Source organism: Arvicanthis niloticus, chromosome 23, assembly GCF_011762505.2.
Source record: "Arvicanthis niloticus isolate mArvNil1 chromosome 23, mArvNil1.pat.X, whole genome shotgun sequence".
Lineage (NCBI taxonomy): Eukaryota > Metazoa > Chordata > Mammalia > Rodentia > Muridae > Arvicanthis > Arvicanthis niloticus.
In genome coordinates, this window is record NC_133430.1 from 18,032,830 (window position 1) to 18,055,290 (window position 22,461).

The 22,461-nt window shown below is 42.6% G+C and overlaps 1 protein-coding gene and 1 long non-coding RNA gene across 2 annotated transcripts in view; one reads left to right on the forward strand and one right to left on the reverse strand.

Annotated features, from left to right (window-relative positions):
- Nucleotides 1–11,923: 11,923 nt before the first annotated feature.
- Nucleotides 11,924–22,461, reverse strand: part of LOC143436880 (uncharacterized) — a 13,677-nt gene continuing 3,139 nt past the window's right edge. Inside the window, exons 2-3 of the long non-coding RNA XR_013106655.1 lie at nt 19,544–20,601; nt 11,924–16,229 (exon numbers count right to left, since the gene is read on the reverse strand). This is a non-coding gene — a long non-coding RNA (uncharacterized LOC143436880). The remainder of the gene's footprint in view (nt 16,230–19,543; nt 20,602–22,461) is intronic.
- The window catches only part of Nrde2 (NRDE-2, necessary for RNA interference, domain containing), a 36,307-nt gene continuing 33,660 nt past the window's right edge, over nt 19,815–22,461 (forward strand). The window contains exon 1 of the mRNA XM_076921421.1: nt 19,815–19,949. Within this exon, the coding sequence (XP_076777536.1) occupies nt 19,886–19,949 (64 nt within the window). The 5' untranslated portion in view covers nt 19,815–19,885. The remainder of the gene's footprint in view (nt 19,950–22,461) is intronic.

Consider the following 22,461-nt stretch of genomic DNA (forward strand, 5'->3'; position numbering starts at 1 on the left):
AAACGAGAGCTTCCCCAGGCTCCCCTCACCCCATCCCTCCTTTTTAAACTTTTTTTTTTTTTTTTTTTTTTTTTTTTTCTAACTAGAGATCCTGGCTGAGATTACTTTGTTCCTGCTATCTCCTGGAAGGCTGATTCCTTTTCTTATCTCATGATTTAATGATCAGACCTCCTTCTTCTAGAGCAGTGGTTCTCAACCTTCCTAATGCTGAGACCCTGTAATACAGTCCTTCATGTTATGGTGACCCTCAACCATAAACGTACTCCATTGTTACTTCATAACTGTAATTTTGCTACTGTTAATGAATCTTGATATAAATATCCATGAAAGGGTCACTCGACTCCCCTGATTGGGTCACGAGCCACAGGCTGAGACCTGCCGTTCTATAATGTCCTCTCTGGTTGAGTTGACCTGGTCATGTTAACTGTTTTCAGGAAGCTGTATAAAGTCTTAGTGTTTTCTCCCATCAGAAGACAGTGAATATTTTAAATGTTTTAAACTTCAAGCCAAAGTTAAAAGGAATTCTTTCCTCTGCCAGCTCTGTTGCTTTTCTTTGCACATACTTGAGAAAAAAATTTGGAGTTTTATTTCCAGTTGCCCAGATCATGTTATAAAGTTTCTAAATCATGTGTATTTGGTTTTGTCCTGCCCCCTTTATTCTTTTTTTTTTTTTTTTTTTTTTTTTTTTTTTTTTTTTGGTTTTTCGAGACAGGGTTTCTCTGTGTAGTCCTGGCTGTCCTGGAACTCACTCTGTAGACCAGGCTGGCCTCGAACTCAGAAATCCGCCTGTTCTGCCTCCCAAGTGCTGGGATTAAAGGTGTGCGCCACCACTGCCTGGCGCTGCCCCCTTTATTCTGTGGTTGCGTTTGATAATTTATGGATGTAGGTGATGTGGAGACAAACCTGGGGGAGGAAGAAGTGAGACAGAGAGCGAGGCCCCCCAAGCGCCTAAGACTCCTTGAAGAGCCCTGATCCACTGTACACTGTATCTGATCTGACTCGCTTCCGTGTACCGGTGAGACAACACAAAGAACCTGAGGCCAGGGCAGTGGCTGCTTCCCTTGTCTTCATGGAAATCTCCACGAGGGATTGGACTCTCTCCTACAGGCTCATAGACAGACAAGTCAGACTCTGCTAAAGAACACAGGCTGCACTCTGATTTGCTGTTGAATACATAAACATACTCTAATTGGCTAAAAAGCCACATATAAGCTCAGGCAAAAAACAATAAAGTTAAATCTGCACTCTGATGCTAGTTTCCGGAGTCTGAATCTCAGGCATTGTTGTGGGCTCCATCTCCACGTTCCCCCCACTTCCCGGTCCCTGTTCCCACATACAGACGTCTGGGGTCCGCTGGATCCTGAATTTGTCAAAGGTTCTTCCACCATGCCTACGTTAGCTGATTAAATGTTAATACCCAGTCAAGTGTCTTCTGCTCTTTTACTATTCAATCATAAAACCAAAGGACCAAACCAAGCGCTAAGATACATGTTACAGAAATAATGTTCTTCACAAAAGAAGTCACTGTAGGAAAGATACTTCACAAACAGTGTTCTTCCATATCGTTCAAGTTTCACAGAGAAGGGCAGATTTTGAGATAGCTGAAGGCAAGCTTTGGGGAGAAATTGAAATGGTACAATTTCCATGTCAAAATGTAAAGTTGTAGCTGTCTATTTAATTTCATGGCTATCTATTTAATTTCAAAGTTTAGTTTACGTTCTCTCTTTCCACATGAAAATTCTAGTGCCGTAAATTCAATTCTATATTTCCATGCTGGGATCTTATGTTCCCACCATGGTGCCTGGCTTTTTGTTTGTTTGTTTGTTTGTTTTTTTAATTTATTTTTACTTTATGTGCATTGGTGTTGCACGTATGTCTGTATGAGGGTGTCATGCATCCCTGGAACAGGAGTTATAGACAGTTGTGAGCTTCCGTGCGGGTGCTGGGAATTTCAAGGTTCACCTGGGTCCTTTGGAAGAGTGACCACTGAGCTACCTTGCTAGCCACCTTGTTTTGTTTTTATGTGGATTCTGGGTCTTGAACTCAGGTCCTTTGTGTGATCAAGAGAAAGGGGTCTAAAATAACATACTAGGACATCCTCCTACTGAACTACATCCTCAGGCTAAGTCCCGCCTCCAGTTTCCAGAACCTCCTAAAAATAACAATCATCGTCTGGGGACCAAACACTTAACAAGGAGCCACGGAGGGCCCTTCATATTCAAACCATAACAAACAACGGGCGACCTAATGAGTTGCCTGCAAACGTGACTTGGTCGGAAATGACTGTGCAGGTCCAAAGTGTCTCCTCCAGGAATCCACACTTTGCCTATGGCTCTTCACCACAGAGAAAGCAATTGGCCTGCAAGGAAAGTTTATTAAACATGCTGTGCTGGCTGCCTGAAAATTACTTTTTTTTCAAAGCCCTTTAGAAATCAGTGGTCCTATGAGCTTAGCTTTTGGAACTGTTACCCACCTGCAGTAAAAAGTAATTACGGCTGTCAACCACAAATAATTGCTCAGGCATCTAAATGAATGTGGAACGGTCTCTGGGAGGCATTACTGTTGTGAATGAGTCGGCTCAGCCTGTGGTCTCTGCCTTGGATGCTGGCAAATTGGGCCATCTGTCTCAACCAGTGTAGAGGCTTGAAAAGGGCAAGGGGGTTTGAACCGGTAGGAGCAAGCCAGAGCTTAGTCTCTGAAGGGCAGAATCTAACTGCTCTGCGGGCGCAAGCTTTGAGTTTCTCCTCTGCTGGGCTCTCTGGGTAGCTTTTCCATTCAAGGTCTTGTCTCTGGTTCTGTCTTATAATACTGAAGTTCTGACCTTTTCTTCCTATTCTTCCTCAGGGTTCATTAAGCTTTACAAAGGAGTCTAATAGGCAGGCATCCTCGAGCACACAGTTGGGCAGCCATATTGGGCCATTAAGGTTACCACTTACAAAGGAAATGAATGGGAAGGATTTGGCAAGGACAGAAAATCAATTTATAATAGAGAAAGGAATTCAGAATGCTACATACTGGTAATGTCTTCCCAGTAATAGGGAATCGCCCCAGGTGTTCAGGGCTCCTGAAGGACCCTGCTTGTATCTTCTGAAAAGCTAGCCCTGATTTGTTAAGTATCCCAATGTTTGGCCCAGGTCTCGGGGCATCTGCGTCTGTTTCATTTTTATCAAAATGAAAGGTGTGGTAATTGTTGAGGGCTCTCCTTTAAAATTCTCCTCCAGGTCTGAGGCACAGCTGAGTCACACGGTCTGGATGCTGAGGGAATGCCGCGGACAAGAAGCTGAGAGGCGAGTTTCTAGTGTTTTGTTTCTCTGTTTTGTTTGTTTTGTGTGAGAAATTGAACCCCCAGCCTCAGACATGCAGGGCGAGCTCTCTACCGCTGAGCTGTATCCCAGCTCTTTAGTGATTTTCTTCAGAATATAATTGAAAGGTGTTTTTACATTTTTTACTTTTTGTTTTGTTTTGTTTTGTTTTTCAAGACAGGGTTTCTCTGCGTATCCCTGGCTGTCCTGGGACTCACTCTGTAGACCAGGCTAGCCTCGAACTCAGATATCCTCCTGCCTCTGCCTCCCAAGCGCTGGGATTAAAGGCGTGTGCCACCACCGCCCGGCGATTTTAATTTTTTTCAAGTGTGTGTCTGTGTGTGGTGTATGGGCACATACATACATATCTATGTATATATACAGAGACCAGTAGAGGATGTCGGATCACTCTCCACTGTGTGTGTGTGTGTCCATGTGTGTGTTTATTTTGTTCGTTTGTTTTTTGAGGCAGTGTTTCTCACTGAGCCTGAAGCTAGCCTACTGGTCAGCAAGCTCTAGCTAGCCTCCTGTCTCCACCCCCCTAGGGTTACAGATATACACGGTCACGGTGGCTTTTTACAGGAGTGTTGGACGTTTAAACTCTGGTCCTCGTGCTTGACCTGCAAGCATTCTTATTCAGTGCACCGTCTCTCCAGCCCCACGGAGATCATAGGTGGTTGTTGTTGTTTAAAAGACTTCTTGTCCATGGGGCCACAGAGCATGATTGTGTCCTAGGGGAGTTTAAAATACTTCTGGGCCATATTTGGGAGGAAACTTTGTACTTGGATAGTGGGAGACTATTCATTATACTAAAGTCCAAGCTGACTTCCGTGGATTCATTACTTCCTAAAAACGAATATTATTGATTTAGAATTTGTTACTGAGAATATGGGTCCTTTTTAAAATATTTATGCCCTGGGTAGTCACTTAAGTGACGGTAATTAGCAAGTATCAGATAATTGTTTACCAATTAATTATTCACTGAAAGACAGCTTTCTTTCTTTCTTTCTTTCTTTCTTTCTTTCTTTCTTTCTTTCTTTCTGCTTTAGATTGACTTTCTAATTATCCTGTGAAAGATGTTCATGGAAATGAGCAAGTGTATGTGACCCTGTACTTTAGCTGCTCGGCAATTATGATTTAAATATGATTTGTTTTTTATTTTACTTTTATTTTTTATTTGATTTTCTATTTTACTTTTATTTTTTAAGATTTATTTTCTATGTGTGATTGCTATTCCTGTAAGTATGGATGTGGACTGTGTGTCTGTCTTGTGCCTGAGAAGGTCAGAAGAGGGTGTTATTGGATCCCCTTGAACTATTGTGAGCTACCATGTCGGGAACTGAACCTGGGCCCTCTGCAAGAACAACCAATTCTCTTAACCACTGAGTCATTTCCCCAGTTAAAATACAATTTATATTTAAAATTTTATTTTGGAGCATTTAAAAAAATTTTTGCATTCATTTAGTGTGTGTGTGTGTGTGTGTGTGTGTGTGATAGTTCAGAAGACTATGGAGGTCAGATGACAACTTATGGAAGTCAATTTTTTTCTTCTACTGAGTAAGATAACATGCTTTTATGTGCTGAATCATTTCAAGGGCCCTAGTTTACTTTTTTTTTTAATTTATTTTTTATGTATATAAATGCTTTGCTTATATGTATGCCTGCACATCAGAAGACAGCACCCTATTGTGAGCTGGCATGGGAATTGAACTCAGGACCATTGGAAGAAAATCCAGTGTTCTTAACTGATGAGTCACCTCTCGAAACCCCAGTAATTTACTTTTGCTTGTTTGTTTGCTTTGTTTTTTTTTTTTTTTGTTTGTTTCAGAAAGGTTTTTTTTTTTTTTTTCACATAGCCCTGGCTGTCCTGAAACTTGATATATAGACCCGGCTGGGCTTGAATTCACAGACATCTGCCTGCCTCTGCATCCTGAGTGCTGGGATTAAAGGTGTGCACCAGCACTGGCTACCATTTTTAATTGTTACTATAATTGTACTTACTTATGGAGCACAGTGTGACACCTGAAATTATGTATGTAATGCATACCAGGGTAATTGGCAATTTTAAGACCTTAAATACTTAGTTTTTCTTTGTGTTAGGAGCATTCAAAATCCTCTTAGCAGCTATTTTGTTTTACATAATTAATTCTTGTCAACCATAGTTTACAAATAATGATATATTGACGTGAGGACTATAGTAATACTTTAAAAAAATGAATTACCTTTTAAAATGTTTTATCCTCAGTTCTTCTGCTTGACCCTTGTCCATAGTTTTCCTTACAGGCATGTGAAAGACTCTGTGCTAGGTTCTACTTATATTTTATTTTCAATTCTATTTTCACAGTATTTTAAAATGTTATTGCGTGCGTGTGTGTGTGTGTGTGTGTGTGTGTGTGTGTGTTACGTGAAGGTGGGGTACACACACAGCACATGTGGAGGTCAGACAACAACCCAGGATGCTGTTTCTCTCCTACCTGTGTGGGCTGTGGGAAATGAACTCTGCTCGCCAGGCTTACAGGGCTAGCATTTCCCTTTTACTGGCTTTAGTGTTCTGTTCTCATTCTGGTTTGGGCTTGCTTAGTTGATTGGTTGATTTTTCAAAACAGGGTTTCTCTGTGTAGTCCTGGTGTTCTGGAACTCACTCTATAGACTAGGCTGGCCTCGAACTCAGAGACCTACCTGCTTCTGCCTCTGGATTGCTGGGACTAAAAGTGTGCACCACCACAGCCAGCCCCTATTTTCATTCTATAAGTGTCAAGTGTTGCTGTTTGCTGAAGCTACTGGGATTTGGAAGGACAGAAGTTGAGAACTATTGATATGTTTGGCCTTTCTTTACTTTGGAGAGCTTTCTAACTCAGGGTACCTTGGAGAGTTCATTCTTTTAAAGATCTAAGTAGTAGGCAGACATTTCCCACCTGGACTTTGTTGTTTGGAATTTCGTTTTTATTTTGTTTTTCAAGAGAGGATTTCTCTGTATAGCCCAGGCTGTCTTGGAAGTCACTGTAGACAAGGCTAGCCTTGACATTTTCTTCTTTAACCCTCTTCCCTCATTCAATTATTTGGTTTCCTGAAATTAAAATCTTTACCATTTCTGGATTGGTCTTGACTTTGGTCAAGTGTTGGCTGTGGAGAAAGGGCCACGAAGCTGTCTTCAGTAGGAAAGCAGTGAGTGGAGAAACGGGAGTAAGAAGGATATGGCAGTGTCAAGGGAGAGACTGAGCAGACGGCCAGAATGGAAAGAAGCTGAGGCTGTCAGGCCCTCTGTCTGCTGGATGGAGACAGCAAGATGACATCATTGTACAGAACGACCTGGCAGAGGAGACTGGAGGCGAGAGACTAATCAGGATGCTGACTGATTATTCTAAGCACATAATGACAATATTGATCAAAATGACAGCCAGTCTTTTTTTTTTTTTTTTTTTTTTTTTTTTTTTTTTTTTTTTTTTTGAGAAGACTGTAATGGATTCATCGAGAAGAAAATTGGAGATATGGATCTCCTTATGAGAAATACACATTGTATATTCCAAGGATGGTGTGTGGTTTGGGGGTTTAGGGGGTCCTGGTGGATGAAGAAATGGATGAATTACAAATCCCCTGCCCCAGATTAGGAATGAGTGTGCTATGAAGCTGATGATAATCATGGGGACCCGGAACAGGTGGCAGTGTGAGGGAGCATGGCTGGGTTTTATTCCCTACACTTGGACGTCAGGTGTTGTACTTTGGGCAGCAGGTTTGGAAGGGAAGATGTGAGTCCTTAGATTAGCTCATGAGAGATTTCATTTTGAGAATGAATTTAACCCCAGGCACCAACAACAATCACAATGAAAAACCATGAGGTATACTATTCAATGTGAATCATAGGGGCAATGTCTATGCAAATACTTGTAGCAGGATATTTATCTGCTACATTGTATTTGCAGTGGAGCTGGGTGATTGGGCAGTAGAAGAGGAGATAGAGCTGGGAGAAGGAAAGAGGAAGGGGAGGAGAAAGGGAGAGAGAGCTAGCAACAGTGGAGGAAGATGGATGGGTTGAAAGCAGTCCAGGCTAACAATTTATACCTAAAGGTTAGATATTGGGTAACAATTCTAATTGTGTGGGCATCTTGTTAATTGAGTATTTTCAAATATATAAATCTATTGGATAATTTTTAAGTTTTAAGAGTTGTCATTCTACCAGGTACCACGAGCATGGCAGATATCATCAGGGGCTCAGCTGAGCTTTGTGGGGGCAGCCGTGGTGTGTTAGCAGAGCCAGCTGCCATGCTGACGTCCTGTGGGTGCCAGGGCCGGCACTTCTAGCTAGCTGGAGCTGCGGTCTGAGTGAGAACAGTGGGAACATGGTGGATGCCTGGGAACAAGCCAGACCAAGCACTGATTTTTAAATATCTCCCATTACAGATACTATTTCTAGAACTTAGGATCACTGTGATTAAAAAAACTGTTCATAAAATGTTTTATTAATATATTATAAAGCTTAAACATTAAGCTTGTATAAGAGTGAGGATCAAGGGTTAGGGAGATGGCTCAGTGGGTAAAGTATTCACCTCATAAACTCAAGGACATAAGTTTAGATCCCCCACTAAAAAGGCTGGGTGTGGCGGCAGACACTTGTAATTCCAGCACTTGGTGGGCAGAGACAGGAGGATCCTGGAGCTTTGCTGGTCAGTCATTGTGGCTCAAATGGCTCTCTCCAGGTCCACTGAGAGACTCTGTTCCCAAAACTAAGGTGTCAAATACCTGAAGTTGACTTCTGATCTCTGCATGTGCATGCACAGGTGCACACACACACACACACACACACACACACACACACACACTGGAAGAAAGAGGTGGAGGAGGATAGACTCAGTATTTAAATGCATGACTCTGTTACACTGATCCTACTTAGGATAAACTAAACATAAACACGGTACACTTAGAGTCATTTCACAGCATCTGCACATCACATCACAAGAACCTCTTTGCTGGCTAAGTTCTCTCTTTAAATCGTCCCCAAGGTAGCAGCTGGGGTGGCAACCTCTCTTGACGCTATAATCTGCACTCAAGTGAGAGTTCTTTGGAGACTGTTTCCAGTGGAGATAAGGAAGAACAATATGATTATTTACAAAACAAAGTATCTCGGGACTGTTGTGCACTGCACAAGAAATCATTGTGCGGGACATTTGCGTTTGAGGAAATCACCAATTCTAAGTGGAGCCAAAGAGATACATTTGTTTCAGATGCTAAGACTGGATACATCCCTGAATCTTGCTTCTGTCAGCGTCCCAGGCTGTTGCTATTTTCCTCTAAGGGTCTAGTGGTCATTGGACAGGTCAGGCGGAGATGACAGCCCTGTGCAGGTCAGTTTTCATCTCCAAACTAGATCTAAGCACCAGTCCTGACTGGCATAGAGGTTAAACTACGGTCACTACGATGGATGTCAGTCTCTCTATCCAGGTTCCTCAGGTAACTGAAAGCAGATGCCTTTGGTTGCCTGTGTAGTTCCGGGCAACAGATCATTCACTAAAAGTGGTTCATTTACTGTGCTTATTACCTTTGTGTGCTATGATCAATTTGAAGAGAGAAAGAACTATTTTGGCTTAGAGTTTCAGAGGGTTTAGTTTGCCATGGTGGGAAAACTAAGAGCTTAGTCATCCTGAATGGAAGGTGTGACAGATGCAGTCTCATGATGTTAAACCAGGAAGTGGAATAAAGCAGGAACCTGGGGCCTGAGTACAAACTTACAAGGCCCACCCCTAGCAGAGCACTCCCTCCACCTGGGTTCCGCCTCTTAAAAGTTCCACATGTTTCCAAAACATTGTCACTAGTAGGGGAACATGTTCAAAACACAAACCCATGGGGACACATCAGACTCAAACCATCACAGGCAATTTTGGAGGCCTAAGGTTATCTGTTTTCTCAGCTTCTCCACAGCTTTGAGTGCCTATTGGGATAGCTATGGCATACTGGTCCTTTAAAGGACTTCCAGAACAGGAACAACTAGAATCCTGTCTCTGCATTTTTTATAGCATTGGTCTCTTGGTAGAAAGTATCAAATGGCAAAAGAGCTCTCCCAAGCTGAGGATTCCAACATCGCTCTTGTTCTCTGATGAAGCCTGAGGTTGGATGAGACATAACACTGCCCGGCTTTCACGGGTGTTTGCAAGAGGAACCTGAAATATACAACATTCCACATCAGCAATTACGGTCAAAGAATATGTGCACTAGGTCTTTACCAGGATGTGTGTAATAACAATTGAAGCAAAAGAAGGAAAAAATATCCTTCTTGGTTTGCAAAAGTGAATTACCCATCTCTACCTTGGTTTGCTTAGTAGGAGAAACCAGGGCCAGCCTGGTGGGGAAGGGATTCCTAGAGGGTCTTCCAAGAAAGAAACAGAGATGTAGGAAAACAGACCTGAGTATCAGGTCCAAGGGGCCAGGAAAGAAACAGATTAGTGGTTAATAACCGAAGGATGATGAAGATGGTGTAATGGTTAAGATGGTGTAATGGTTCTCTTGCAGAGAACCCTGATTAGGATTCCAGCACCCATATCACATGGCTCACAACTGACTGTAATCCCAGATGAGGTTCATTGAGGTGAAAGACCCTTTTAAAGTGTAGGTGGAACCATGTGCACCAGGGTCCTGAGCTGAAAATACAGGAGGAAGTGAACTGAGCGCTACGATGTATCTCTGTGGATGTCATGTGATCAGCGGCCGTTACTTTCGCACCGTGATGGGCTGCGCATGACCTGTTAGCAGGCCTTTCTCCACTTGCTCTCATCAGGTATATTTAAGACAACAGATGTAGCCCGGACAGCTCCTGACCCTCCTGCTTTCACCTGCCCAGAGCTGAGATCCCAGCAACAGAGGGCCTTGGCCAAGAGGTGAATACCATTCTCTAGAAAGATTTTAGAAAACTGGGGTTGGAGACCAGTGAGAAGACCCAGAGGGTAGGGGTGTCTGCCGCTCTTCCCTATGGCCTGAGTTCCATCCTTCAGAGCCCACGTGGTGGATTCTCTGACCTTCGCTCATGCGCCTTAGTATGTACAGCACTCCCCTGCCCCAATAGATAGATGACCGGCTGGATAGATAGATAGATAGATAGATAGATAGATAGATAGATAGATAGATAGATTGGGAGTTTTAAAAACTCTGAGGTTCCATATATTTCAATATAGAAATGAAATTCCTGAAATCACTGATGTTTCCTGTGGGGTTGGTATTTTGCATAACTTTGTCAATGCTTTTAACAGTGACTACCTCCTCCTTAGCACAGTGTTCCTATTTACGTTTCCAGTGGGCTGCTCTCAGATTTCCTGCACAGCCACAGGGCGCTCAGGCTCTTCAGTCCACTGAGCAACTGGATCTGGTGCAATTTTTCTGTAACAGGTCTTTCCTTCTGTCTTTAATCCCTGAAGTGTAGAGCTTCCCTCCTCCCCTTCCTCCCCTCCCTCCCTCCCCTCCCTCCCTTTCCCTCCCTCCCCTTCCTCCCCTCCCTTCCCTTCTTTCCCTTCCCCTCCCTCCCCTCCCTTCCCCTCCTTCCCTTCCCCTCCCTCCCCTCCCTCCCCTCCCTCTCCTCCCTCTCCTCCCTTCCCTTTTTGTTTGTTTAAGTGCTCGAGATTGAACCTAGGGTGTCATGCATTTGAGGCAAGTGTGCTGTCCTTGAGCTACAACCTTGAAAGCCTTCCTATTCCAGCAGTGCATTTCTCAGTGTGAGTAGAGCATAGTTGGGATGGCTGGAGCTGCCTGGAGTAGGCTGATAAGGAATCTCCTCTCAGTCCCAAAGCCAGGCCAGCCAACCAGGCTGATGCTACAGCTGGATCTCTGCTGAGTCCATCCTTCCTCCCGGCTCCCTGCTCTTCCTTCCAGTGCTTCTGTGATTAGGGAATCTCCAAGCTTTCTGGGCTCAGCCTCACCTCCCTGTGGGTTTTCCAGCTGGGGCCATGTTCTAAACAGGGTGTGCTCTCCTGCCATGACACAGGGTTGAATACCTTCCCCATGGGAATGTTATCTCTGTGTTGTGTGAGCTCAATCCACCAAGCCCAGGGTAGAGCTAAGAGCCCTGTCAGGGCTTAATTAAATAGTCAAAGACAATGATTGCCTGGCCACACAGTCTTGGTGTGGGACATTAGAGCCATTCTGACACTTCTAAAAGTTTGCAAGATGATGGACGTGATATAAGACAGAGCTTCCAAAAATCCCAGCTGCCCCTGGCTGGTACTTTAGACCCTAGGGAGTCTTGATTTTTTAGCCCCATGGATGATGGTGGTTCCAGGCCTTCAGTTACTCAAGGGCAGGAGGCTAGATGTTTCCTAATACATTCGACATTACAAGTTTCACAAGCCCGCCATTATGGACCCCAGCAAGGCTGACTGGCATATTAAATATATTACCTTAGTATTTTGTCATTAGTACATGATCCCACTCAGCACAGTTCATCTGACTGCCTGGGTTCTCACAACATGATGTATGGTGTTTCATAGCAATAGAAAACATAATGGTTAACACCAGAGGCAGTAAATAAATACGAGCTCATTAATTCATAGCAAAATATCAATTCATAAAACATGATAGCATGCTATAAAATGACATTAGCCAGCAGCTGAAGAATGAGGAGGTGGGGAATTAATTTTATTTTAATTTTTAATATACTTTTGACTACTCAAAAATATATTAAAGATTTACATAGCTTAATGTGTGCATTGACATTTATTAAGCCACTGATTTGGAAGCAAAATAAGAGATGTATATGTTTAAAGCATTAAAGATTCAGTAGTGATAATTAACTGGAAGGTCACGGAGGAAGCCACGATCAGCCTCTTCTGTAGAACCCCTCCCAGATTATGCAGACATATGCTGCAGGAATGGCAGGAGCTGAGATTGGCTGCTTGGTGTTCTGGAGAGACATTGAAAACCTGCTCCCATAAATCAGTTAACTAAACATCTGAGGCTTGTGAGCAAGCACCGGGCAAATTTCCATCTTCCACGCCGCCTTTTAATCTAACCAAGGAAAGATCTGGCTCTTCCGGCACAAGCCGCTCAAGCTGCAGGATGAAGGCTCGATGGCGTCAGCATCAATAATGAAGCAGAGGATTGATTGCTTTTATGTTGCAGTCACTACCATATGACTCTTCACTGCTGAGGTCTTTGACTTTGAAAGTCCTGATTTGAGATCTGTTTCTTACCTTTTAATAAGAACATTTAAGTCAAGAGCTAGAGAGGTGACTCAGAGGTTAAGAGTGGGGGACCAGAGTTCTGGTCCTAGTACACACGTCAGATGGCTGACAAACACCTGGAACTCTCCTCCAGGGGACCTGGTACCTCTGGCTTCTGCTGATGCCTGCATTCACATGCACATTTCTACCTTCCCCTCTTCCCCCTGCCCAGCTTACACAGAATTGGCTGCAAATTTGGGGATCCTCACAACTGCCTTGGGTTCAGTAATTTGCTAGAGAAGCTTGCAGGACTCAGAAAGTGGGCTCTGTAGTTGGCTGTCTGTGTCCTAGGTGTTACAAGTAGTCTGGAGGGATTCAAAGAATACCAGAGGATGTGTGTAGGTTATGTGGAAATGGCATCTACGTCATAAGTGGGACTTCAGAGCACCCAGTGGTTTTTATATCCACGGAGAGTCTGGAACCAATTTCTCATGCATATTCATGATTGTACCTACTATTACAGTCTTATCATATTAGCAGGATCAGCCAAATGAGAAGACACATAGGGTGAGTTTTGACAGGGTCCCAAACGTGGAGCTTGTGTGCCCCCTTCCTGTGGAATGGAGATGTACCACTTCTGCCACAGCACCCTGCTTCCTGCTCAGAAAGCTCATTCAGCCTCATTCTGGAAGTTTCTTGGTTTATTTTATTTTATTTTTTTTATTTATTTTTTCATTACTTAGACAGGGTAGGAGGTGGTCTCCAGTAACCTCTCCAGTGCAAGCCCATAGCTGGTCTTCCTGAAATGGCCTCCTTCCCCTCCCAGGATGTTATTAGCTTAAACTTAGCTATAATCAAGGCCTACCTATTCTCCCATCATATTACTTGGGAATTTCAAAGGTTTAATGTCCCCCCATCCCCAGGGATGAAGAACAACTTTTTTTTAACTATTTAGTTTTGAGTTGTGTATGAATATTCCGCCTGCATATATACAAGCATGCCCAGAGAGACTGGAAGAGGATGTTGGATTCCCTGGAACTTGAATTACAGATGGTTGTGAGCTGCCATGTACATGCTAGGAATTCAACTCCTGTCCTCTGGAAGAGCAGCAAGTGCTTTTAACCACTGAGCCATCTCTCAAGCCCCTGCAATCTCTGTTATACAGCATCAGAAGGATCCAGGCCCTCCTCCTGGGTATTCCTCCAGACTTTTACAGCACCTCTCGTGTCACCTCAGCCACAGTCTGCATTGAGGATCCTTGAGTACACTTGAAACTTTGCACCTACCATTTCCTCATTTGTTTCTTCATTTACCTATTTAGTAAATGCCTCACACTTTAAGACCCAGTTAAATGATTCTTCCTCTGTAGAGTCTTCCAGAGGGGTGGTCAGTGTCTACCTCTCCTGTGCTTCTTTTAATTGGTTGTTTATTTATAGATATCATAAACTACTATAGAACAACAGTGTTGTGGACTAAGATTCTGCATAGTCCCCGGAGGACTAAACCAAAAATCAAAATGGAGTCACTTATGCTAAAACACTGTACCATCAAACCCAAGTGTATTTTACCCTCTGAAGACTTAAGAGAAGAATCAACCTTCCAGTTTCAATTCACATGACCATGATACTTGTGCTGTTTTGATCTTTACCAACAAAGGAATCTGAATCTGATGTGGAGCAGACAGTAGGTTCTGTCTTCCTGATAAACTTGAAGTTGTTGGTCTTAATTTCTGCTTTTTTCCCATATTTTCCTGTTTGTAAAACCAGGTGTCTCTCTTGGTGCACTGGAATGCCCACTTTATTTTCTAAGGTGAAATGTTGCCTGATTCCACGACTGCAAATGAGGTTTTTAATAGAAATGTGTCATGAGTTTGTTTGTACTTCACTCTTCAGGCCAGGACCTTCTGTGGAGATGCCTCTGTGTGCTGTTGGCTATTTGTCAGGACCTTTGTGCACCAGGGAAGCAACCATTCACCACTTTAGTGTTACAAATGCTCTCCTGAATACTAGTGGACAAGTTATCACCTGGGATCTTGTGCCTGTTGGGACCACTGCACACTTTAGAAAAATCTTGGATAACAAAGGTGAGATGACACAAGTGAATTCTGCTAAATATCTAGCCAGAGGGAATTGGGTAAGTGTATAGTGAGCCTATCCTTTGGATGAAATAGAATGGTTTCTCTACTACATGTCTATGAGGTTCCTCAGTGAGGAACTGAGATGCTTGAAACATTAAGAGGAAAAATAGTCACAGGTATAATAAAAATACACATTAATCCAAAATCTTGGAAAAACATAACAGAATGAACAAAAATACCTGATGAGGATTCAAGAATCTTTGGTTTGGGGCAGGATAAGTGGTCAGTCCCCATCTTTGCGCTCTCTGGATTGAATTCTCTTTCTGAGCACAATGCAAGGGACAGTGGTCTGGACAGTGGAAAATGCATCCTTTTGCTCTTTTTGGTAATGAGGGAAGACAATGACAAGAGAGCTGCTGATGGGAGGAAAATGGGGGAGAGAGAATGAAGCATCTCCCTCTGCTACACTTGACAGAATAGCACCAACCAGATAGGACAATGGCCAGAGAAATAAAAGCCAGCAAGATGAAGAAGAGGTTTTAATGGTGACTGAGACTCACCACCACTACTACTGCTGCTTCTTCCTCCTCTTCTTCTCCTTCTTCTTCTTCTTCTTTTTTTTTTTTTTTTTTTTTTTTGTTTTGTTTTTTGTTTTTTCAAGACAGGGTTTCTCTGTGTAGCCCTGGCTGTCCTGGAACTCACTCTGTAGACCAGGCTGGCCTCGAACTCAGAAATCCACCTGCCTCTGCCTCCCAAGTGCTGGGATTAAAGGCATGCATCACCACTGCCTGGCAAGACTCACTTCTTAAAATGTCACTTTTCTAGGGCTGAAGAGATGGCTCCTCAGCATTGTCTGCTCTTCCAGAGGACTAGGGGTTCAGTACCTACATGGTAGCTCACATTGTCTGTAACCCCAAGGGACAGGGATCTGATGTCTTCTTCTGGCCTCATAAGTACCAGACACATCTGGGGCACAGACACACATGGAGACAAATTACCCCTCCCATACACATATTAATAAGTAAATAAGTAAGTAAGTAAATAAATAAGAAAGCTTTTAAATGTCACTTTCCTAGTCAAAGAAAGGTAGTCTGAAAAGTGAGGATTTAACTATTTGCTTTTTAAAAGATTATCTTTAATGGAGTATGTTGTTTCAATTATTGTTTTTTTTTTTTTTTTTTTTTTTTTTATTATTATCAATGAAACAAGAAAACAGAGATGGGCTGTGGAGTTGGCCCAGTGGTAGAGTATATACTTAGCATGCATGTAGCCTTGGCTTCAATTCAGCATCCTGAACCAAAACCAAACCACACATCATCTTGGGGAGAAGTTCTAATTGGGGGCTGGAGAGATGGCTTAGCAGTTGAGAACACGTGCTGCTCTTACAGAGAACCCACGTTGGGTTCTTTCTGTGTATTTCTGAGAGGCTTCTTAAAACCTTTTTCATTTTAGACAGAATGTAGATTATGTGGATCTTAAATTATGCATAAACAGGCTGGTTTAACTAAAGAATGATCTTTGAAATTGTATCTGCTCACTAAAATCTTTTCTGGGCTGGAGAGATGGCTCAGTGGTTAAGAGCACTGGCTGATTTTGTAGATGTCTAGCATCTAGATCAGGCTAGTCACACTCAGGAGATTTGATGCCTTTTTCTGGTCTCCATAGGCAACTGTACACATGTGGTACACATATAAACGAGCAGGTCAGACACATCTGTATAAAATAGAATAAATCTGAATAAATAAAAAAAAAGTTTTCAACCCCTTAGACACCCCACCCCCACCCCCACGGCTTCCAAAGAAAACAAATTAGGTAAGAAGCAACCCCCTCCACCCCAACCCCACCCTCACTCCCCACCCCCACATACTGAAGCAGATCCAGACCTTTATTTCCTTGCTGTTAGCTCTGGTTTCCCAAGGGCATATTTTTGTTTACTCCATAGGGACCAACCAAAAATTCCTTAGGATGGAGTGGGTGGATAGACCTGTTTCTCCAGTTTCCCTGAGTTAGTGTGGATTCTTTTTGCAGAAAGATGAAAGGGAGTCTGACTTTGGCCTAGTCAAGGTAGACCAGTTTAGAAGTCATCACTCCAACTAACTGGGAGCAGGTCCAGGTTCTGGGATCATGACCCTGTATGTGGAAATTTACTCATTTGTTCTGTATTTCTAAGACCCTTGGGTTGCAGTGAAAGAAAGTGAACTTGAATTTCATTCCCAAAGGTTGTTTTCTAGAGCAAACACAGAGGTGAGGCTGGGTTCCAGGAATGTCAAGAAGTAGCAGTTCAAAACCACTGGGGTCTTCTTCAATTTGCATCAGGCCTCCCCTTTTTGCTCTGCTTGGCTGAGTTTCCTCAGCTTCTGGGCCATTTTACTCTGCACCCACACTGGGTGATGACTAGTGCACATCTTCCTTTAGCCACATACTCACAGAGCCAAGCGGTGATTTGAAACCATTTCTGGTTTATGTTGAGAAATCCCTGGCATGTGCACTGGAAATACCCAGAGTTTACAGATGGAAACCAGAGTTAGAATCAGTAAAGTCAGTTGTTCTTATACCTACTTTGTGGTGGGTTTTCTGTGCAGAAAAGAATATTCAAAATTTCCCTTATTTTTCTTGAGACAGGGTTTCTCCATGTAGCCCTGGCTGTCCTGAAACTCACTCTGTAGACCAGGTTGGCCTTCAACTTCGAGATCCACCTGCCTCTGCCTCCCAGGTGCTGTACCAGCAGGTCTAGCTCAATGCTTCACGTTTAGTTTAACATAAAAGCAAATGTTGCAAAGGTCTACCAGACATTGCCATAGCAAATTAATCCTCAGCCCATTTGTTTGGAGGAGCATGTAGCTTTCACTCTTACAAATGTTGAAAAAATAAAACCCCAGGTCCTCTGTAAGAACAGCAAGTGCTCTTAAACATTGACTGACCTTAACCACTTGAATGTTGATCACCTAAACCAAAGGTCAGCACACATTTTCAGAAAAGGATCACATAGAAACACTGGAGACCAAGCAGGATTTCCAGCCTCTGTGGCAGCTACACTGAAAATTAGTTTTGTACATTTTCAAATGTACTGGGCATTGTGGTCCATACCGTTAATCTCAACACTTGCAAAGCAGAAACAGACAGATCTCTCTGTGAGTCTGAGGTCAGCCTAATCTACACAGAGAGTTTCAGGACAGCCTAGGCTACATAGAGAATCCCTGTTTTTTTTTTCAATCAACATTTGTTAGGGTGAAAGCTAAAGGTTCCATACAGATGGCTGTGTCAGCTAGACCTTTGCAAAATTTACTATTATGTTAAACTAAAAGTGAAGTTTTGTTTTAACGGAGAGAAAGGCAAGAGGATGAAGAGTTTGAGCCTGCACTACGTAATGAGACCTATCTAAAACCAAACCAAACCAAAACAAAACTAGAGGACGGCAGGTGAGATGTCTCAGTGGCCATTGGCCCCTGCCACGAAAGCCTAATGACCTGAGTTCGATCCCTCAAAACCACAAGAAGGCAGAAGGAGAGAACGGACTCCACAAAGTTGTTCTCTCACCTCCATACAGGAAACGTGGCATGCGTGCCCCTTATCTTGCACATATACATGAACATGCACACACGTGCACACACACAATTTTAAAGATGTAAAAAACCTCCCAGAAAACAAAACTTCAGAAATCTGTATGAGGAACTTGATTAAATATTAAGTCATTCTTGTGAAGAATTGCTTATGAAAAGTCTCTTATATGTTTGTATGTAAATACACAAATACTCACAATAACAAGATTCCTTGTTATCTATACATTATCATGGCTTTCCAAAATTTTTTTTTGAGGCCTTTCACATTTAATTCTTATTTTTCTGGAGTAGAAAGAAGCGATGCATTGGGAAAAGACTGTTATCATGTTAGTTACCTGAAGAGATCACTTTTTTGTTTGTTTGTTTGTTTGTTTTATTTTGTTTTGAGACAGGTTTTCTCAGTGTAACCCTGGCTGTCCTGGAACTTGCTTTGTAGATCAGACTGGCCTCAAACTCACAGAGATCCACCTGCCTCTGTCCCCGGAGTGCTGGGATTAAAGGTGTGGATCACCATGTCTTGCTGCAGATATTGATTTAATCATTTGAGATAACTTACTGTCAGATTTGGCAGAACTTGAGATTTACAGTTGAAGACATGTGGTGGATTCTACTGCCCTCCTTTTCCTAGTACTTTTAGGGACCTGAAAACTCATTTATTTTGGACACACACAGTTTACATGTTATGCAGGTGCTGCTTGGATAGGTTTCCATCCATTCCTTTATTTAGATGATTAGATTCATGTCTCTGGGTTTAAATTTTTTTACTTTATTATTATTGTGGGGCATATTTATACAACCCCATACACATGCAGGTCAGAAGATAACTTTGTGGAGTCTGGATGGAACTCAGGTAGCCATGCTTGCTTGACAAGTGCCTTTATTTTCTGAGCCATTTCATTGGTTCCCCCCTAACCCCCCTTTTTTTCCAAAGGGGAGTCTCAAAAATACTTTATAGGCAAGTACATTTATTTCCTGTCAAAGACATTTATCTTATTGGGACCTTGAACTCTTCTGTATTCCTAGGGTATTTAAAATGGCAACTTATATTTGGATCACTCACATTTTGTCGTGGAACTTGTCACATCTCACATAAAAGCTAACTTTTCTTTCTTTCTTTTTTCTTTCTTTCTTTCTCTCTCTCTCTCTCTCTCTTTCTTTCTTTCTTTCTTTCTTTTTTTTTTTTTTTTGGCTTTTTTGGAGACAGGCTCTCTATATAGTTCTGACTGTCATTGAAATCACTATGTAGACCAGGCTGGCATGTAGACAAGGCTGGCGTCGAACTCACAGAGATCTACTTGCCTCTACCACTAAGTGTTGGGATTTAAAGAGGTACGCTTCCACACCCAACTTTAAATGCTTTTTATGGGGGAAACAATGCATCTCTACATATATATATGTGTACGTATACACATACTCACATACACAATCTTGCAGAGGAGGAAAATGAAGCTTACAGAATTCGATTACCTTGACCCAGTTTAAAAGTGACAGTGTGCGTTTAGGAGTTGAGCAGGAATTCCACTTTCCACGCCTCCTCCCCCCCAACTTCCTCTTCCGGTTCCTGCTTTTCCAGTTTTCACTAAAGCCCGAGGGCACCAACTTCAGGGAAACAGTTGTTCCTTGCCTTCGCCCTTTCCCTCCTCTCCTGTCCACACTTCAGGTCTCGGCACCGCCTTGCCCAGGGGTTAAGCCTCAGCGACTGCAGAAAGAACTACATTTCCCAGAGTGCCCCGCGAGTCAGCGTCCTCCAACCAGAGCTCGCCAGACGGCGCCATTTTTGTGGCGGGAGTGGTGGTGCGGCCTGTGATCATGGCGCTGTTCCCGGCCTTTGCGGGCGTAAGTGAGGCCTCCGGTGATGGGTCATCCAGGAAAGGTAAGCATTCCAAAAGAGTCGAAAAAGACACCGATGAAATTAATGGCAGGTTTTCGGGCCTGGGTCATGGCCTTTTTCTTTGATTTGTTTATCCACTTGTATCCCAGAGTTCTCCGCGGCGCTGCAAAGCCTTCTGGGTCTTGTCTGTAGTGTAGGGCCAGAGGCTCTTTCGGGCACTATGGTGGTCAAGTAAGGGAAGCGTAAACTTCCTTGGGTGAGGTCTGGGGCTAACACTACCGTATTTTTGGACATCATTCTCCTAGAAGCTGCAATGATACAACTCCATTGCAAAAGAAACCCTCTTAAAATACTTGTAATTGTGGTTAGCGTAATTCTGTTTTTCTTTACTAAACTGTAACTCTCAACGAAGTCTGAGATTGTCTTGTCTAGTCATTGTAGCACACTTATTTGTCATCACAGGCCCAAAATATAGAGGTATTCAATAAATGTGCCCGGATTGATAAAGCAACCTGTTCTATTAACCATACTAAAATAACAAACAACAAAGAAAATCAGTATAATGTAGTAATTTCTCAAATGTCATAGGTGAGCCACAGTCAACAATTCCATAAAAATGGAACAGTCGAAATTTCTAAATGATCTTCAAGAGGATATGATTTGGATAGATAAGAATTCAGGGACCTTCAAGGGGCTGTGGGAGAGAAGCATGAGACTTACAGAACTGTATGTGTATTTTAAATGTTAAGACAAGTATCACCTATAACGAAGTTAACCATGGCGGATAAATGCATAAAATACCTTTGATACTGAAAGTGTAAGGTCAGTTTGAAGGGCTGGGTGGTGGAATACACCATTAATTCCAGCACTTGAGAGCAGGTGGATCTCTGAATCAAGACCAGCTTGGTCTACATAGAGAACTTTTGGACAGCCAGGGCCACAACATAGAGAGACCCTTTCCCCAAAACCAAATATATATATATATATATATATATATATATATATATATATATATTATTATTATTATTATTATTATTTAACTATGAGTTACTGTTAAGCTTTCTCAAAGTGTCTCAACCTTTTACAGTGGGTTTGCTTATAGGGTTCCAAAAGAAGTCAGAATTATCCTTTTTTTTTTTTTTTTTTTTTGAGGGCTGGCCAGAAACCCACAGAAATCTACCTTCCTAGTGTTGGGATTACAGGCAAGTGCTACCATACCCAGACACATTGCATTTTCTGCATACACCAGTAGGTCTCCTTCAGTATGAAACAGTTTCTCTGCTCTCGTGTTTTCTCAGGTGATTTATTTGTTGAGGAAACTGGTTATCCATCCTGAAGATGTTTCCCACCAAATCTTCATGTAACATGCTCCTTTATTTTATCCATCCCAGTATTTCCTATAAACTGATAATTAGATTATAGAGCCGGTAAGATTTAGCTATACTTTTTGTTGTTGAATGTAGCTTGTTTGGAGTGCTGCATTAATGACATTTAGTTTTGTCATGAGGGTCCAAGCTTTGATTTCAGTGACATTAAGAGGGTCAGGGTTGGGCATCAGATCTCCTGAGATTAGAGTTAAGATGGTTGTGAGCCTCCATGTAGATGCTGGAAAGCAAATCTTGGGCCTTTGAAGAACAACCAGTGAGCTTAGTCACTGAGCCATCTCTCCAGCCAGAACATCACACCTTCATTTTGCAGTGATGTTTTTTATATTCTTGTGACAGGGTCTCATTCTGGGACCTAGTTTAACCTTCAAAAAATCTTCTGATTTTAGGACTTGCATTATAAACTTTTTATTGCAGGGTTGGGGGTCTTGTGATTTAAACATATTTGCAGTTCCTGGGCTGCTTCATGGGGTAGATCAACTCCCAGGAAAACGTTGCCACCTTGAATGGCATTCTTAGCTATGTTTGCTGGTGCTTTTTGTACAAGTGAGTTTGAGCTTCCAGCAACCAGAAAATGGGGGTTCTAATTAAAATGAATGGCTTACTCTCAAAAGAACAAATGTCTTCATTAATATGATTGCTAACTCATTTTTACCATGAGCCCTGGAAATGCTGTTTGAATGGTTGCCCCTGGAAGAGTGGCCCCTCATCTCTGAGTTCACTTAAACAGGCTAGAAGCTGTGCTACATTGTTAGGACAGGTTACAGAAATGGATATTGAACTTGGATGTTGTATCTGCTTATAAAGTTATCCAGTTTTTAAAGTTTAAGCTTATTCATGCTGGCTTGCTCCTCTGTCTTTGGTGGAACTGAACACCGGCCTTTTTAGTAGAGATAGAGAGTAGAGTGCCTTAGAAAACTCACCACAGAGGCATGTCAATTGAGTCCTTGGTGATGGGCTGTTAGCTTACCTCTGTCAGATTTCTCTGAATGTGTGTGTAGGTGCGGTGGGTCCCAGCAGTAGGTAGGCAGAAAGTGAAGTGGCTTTTGTGGAGGATATTTCCCTCCCTTCCTTTCTTAGATGTCTGTGTGTGTGTGAGGTACAGTACCAGGCTCTCAGCAGTTTCAAACCTGAGATTCTGTGCTGATCCCCAGGGACAAAAGGTTTTC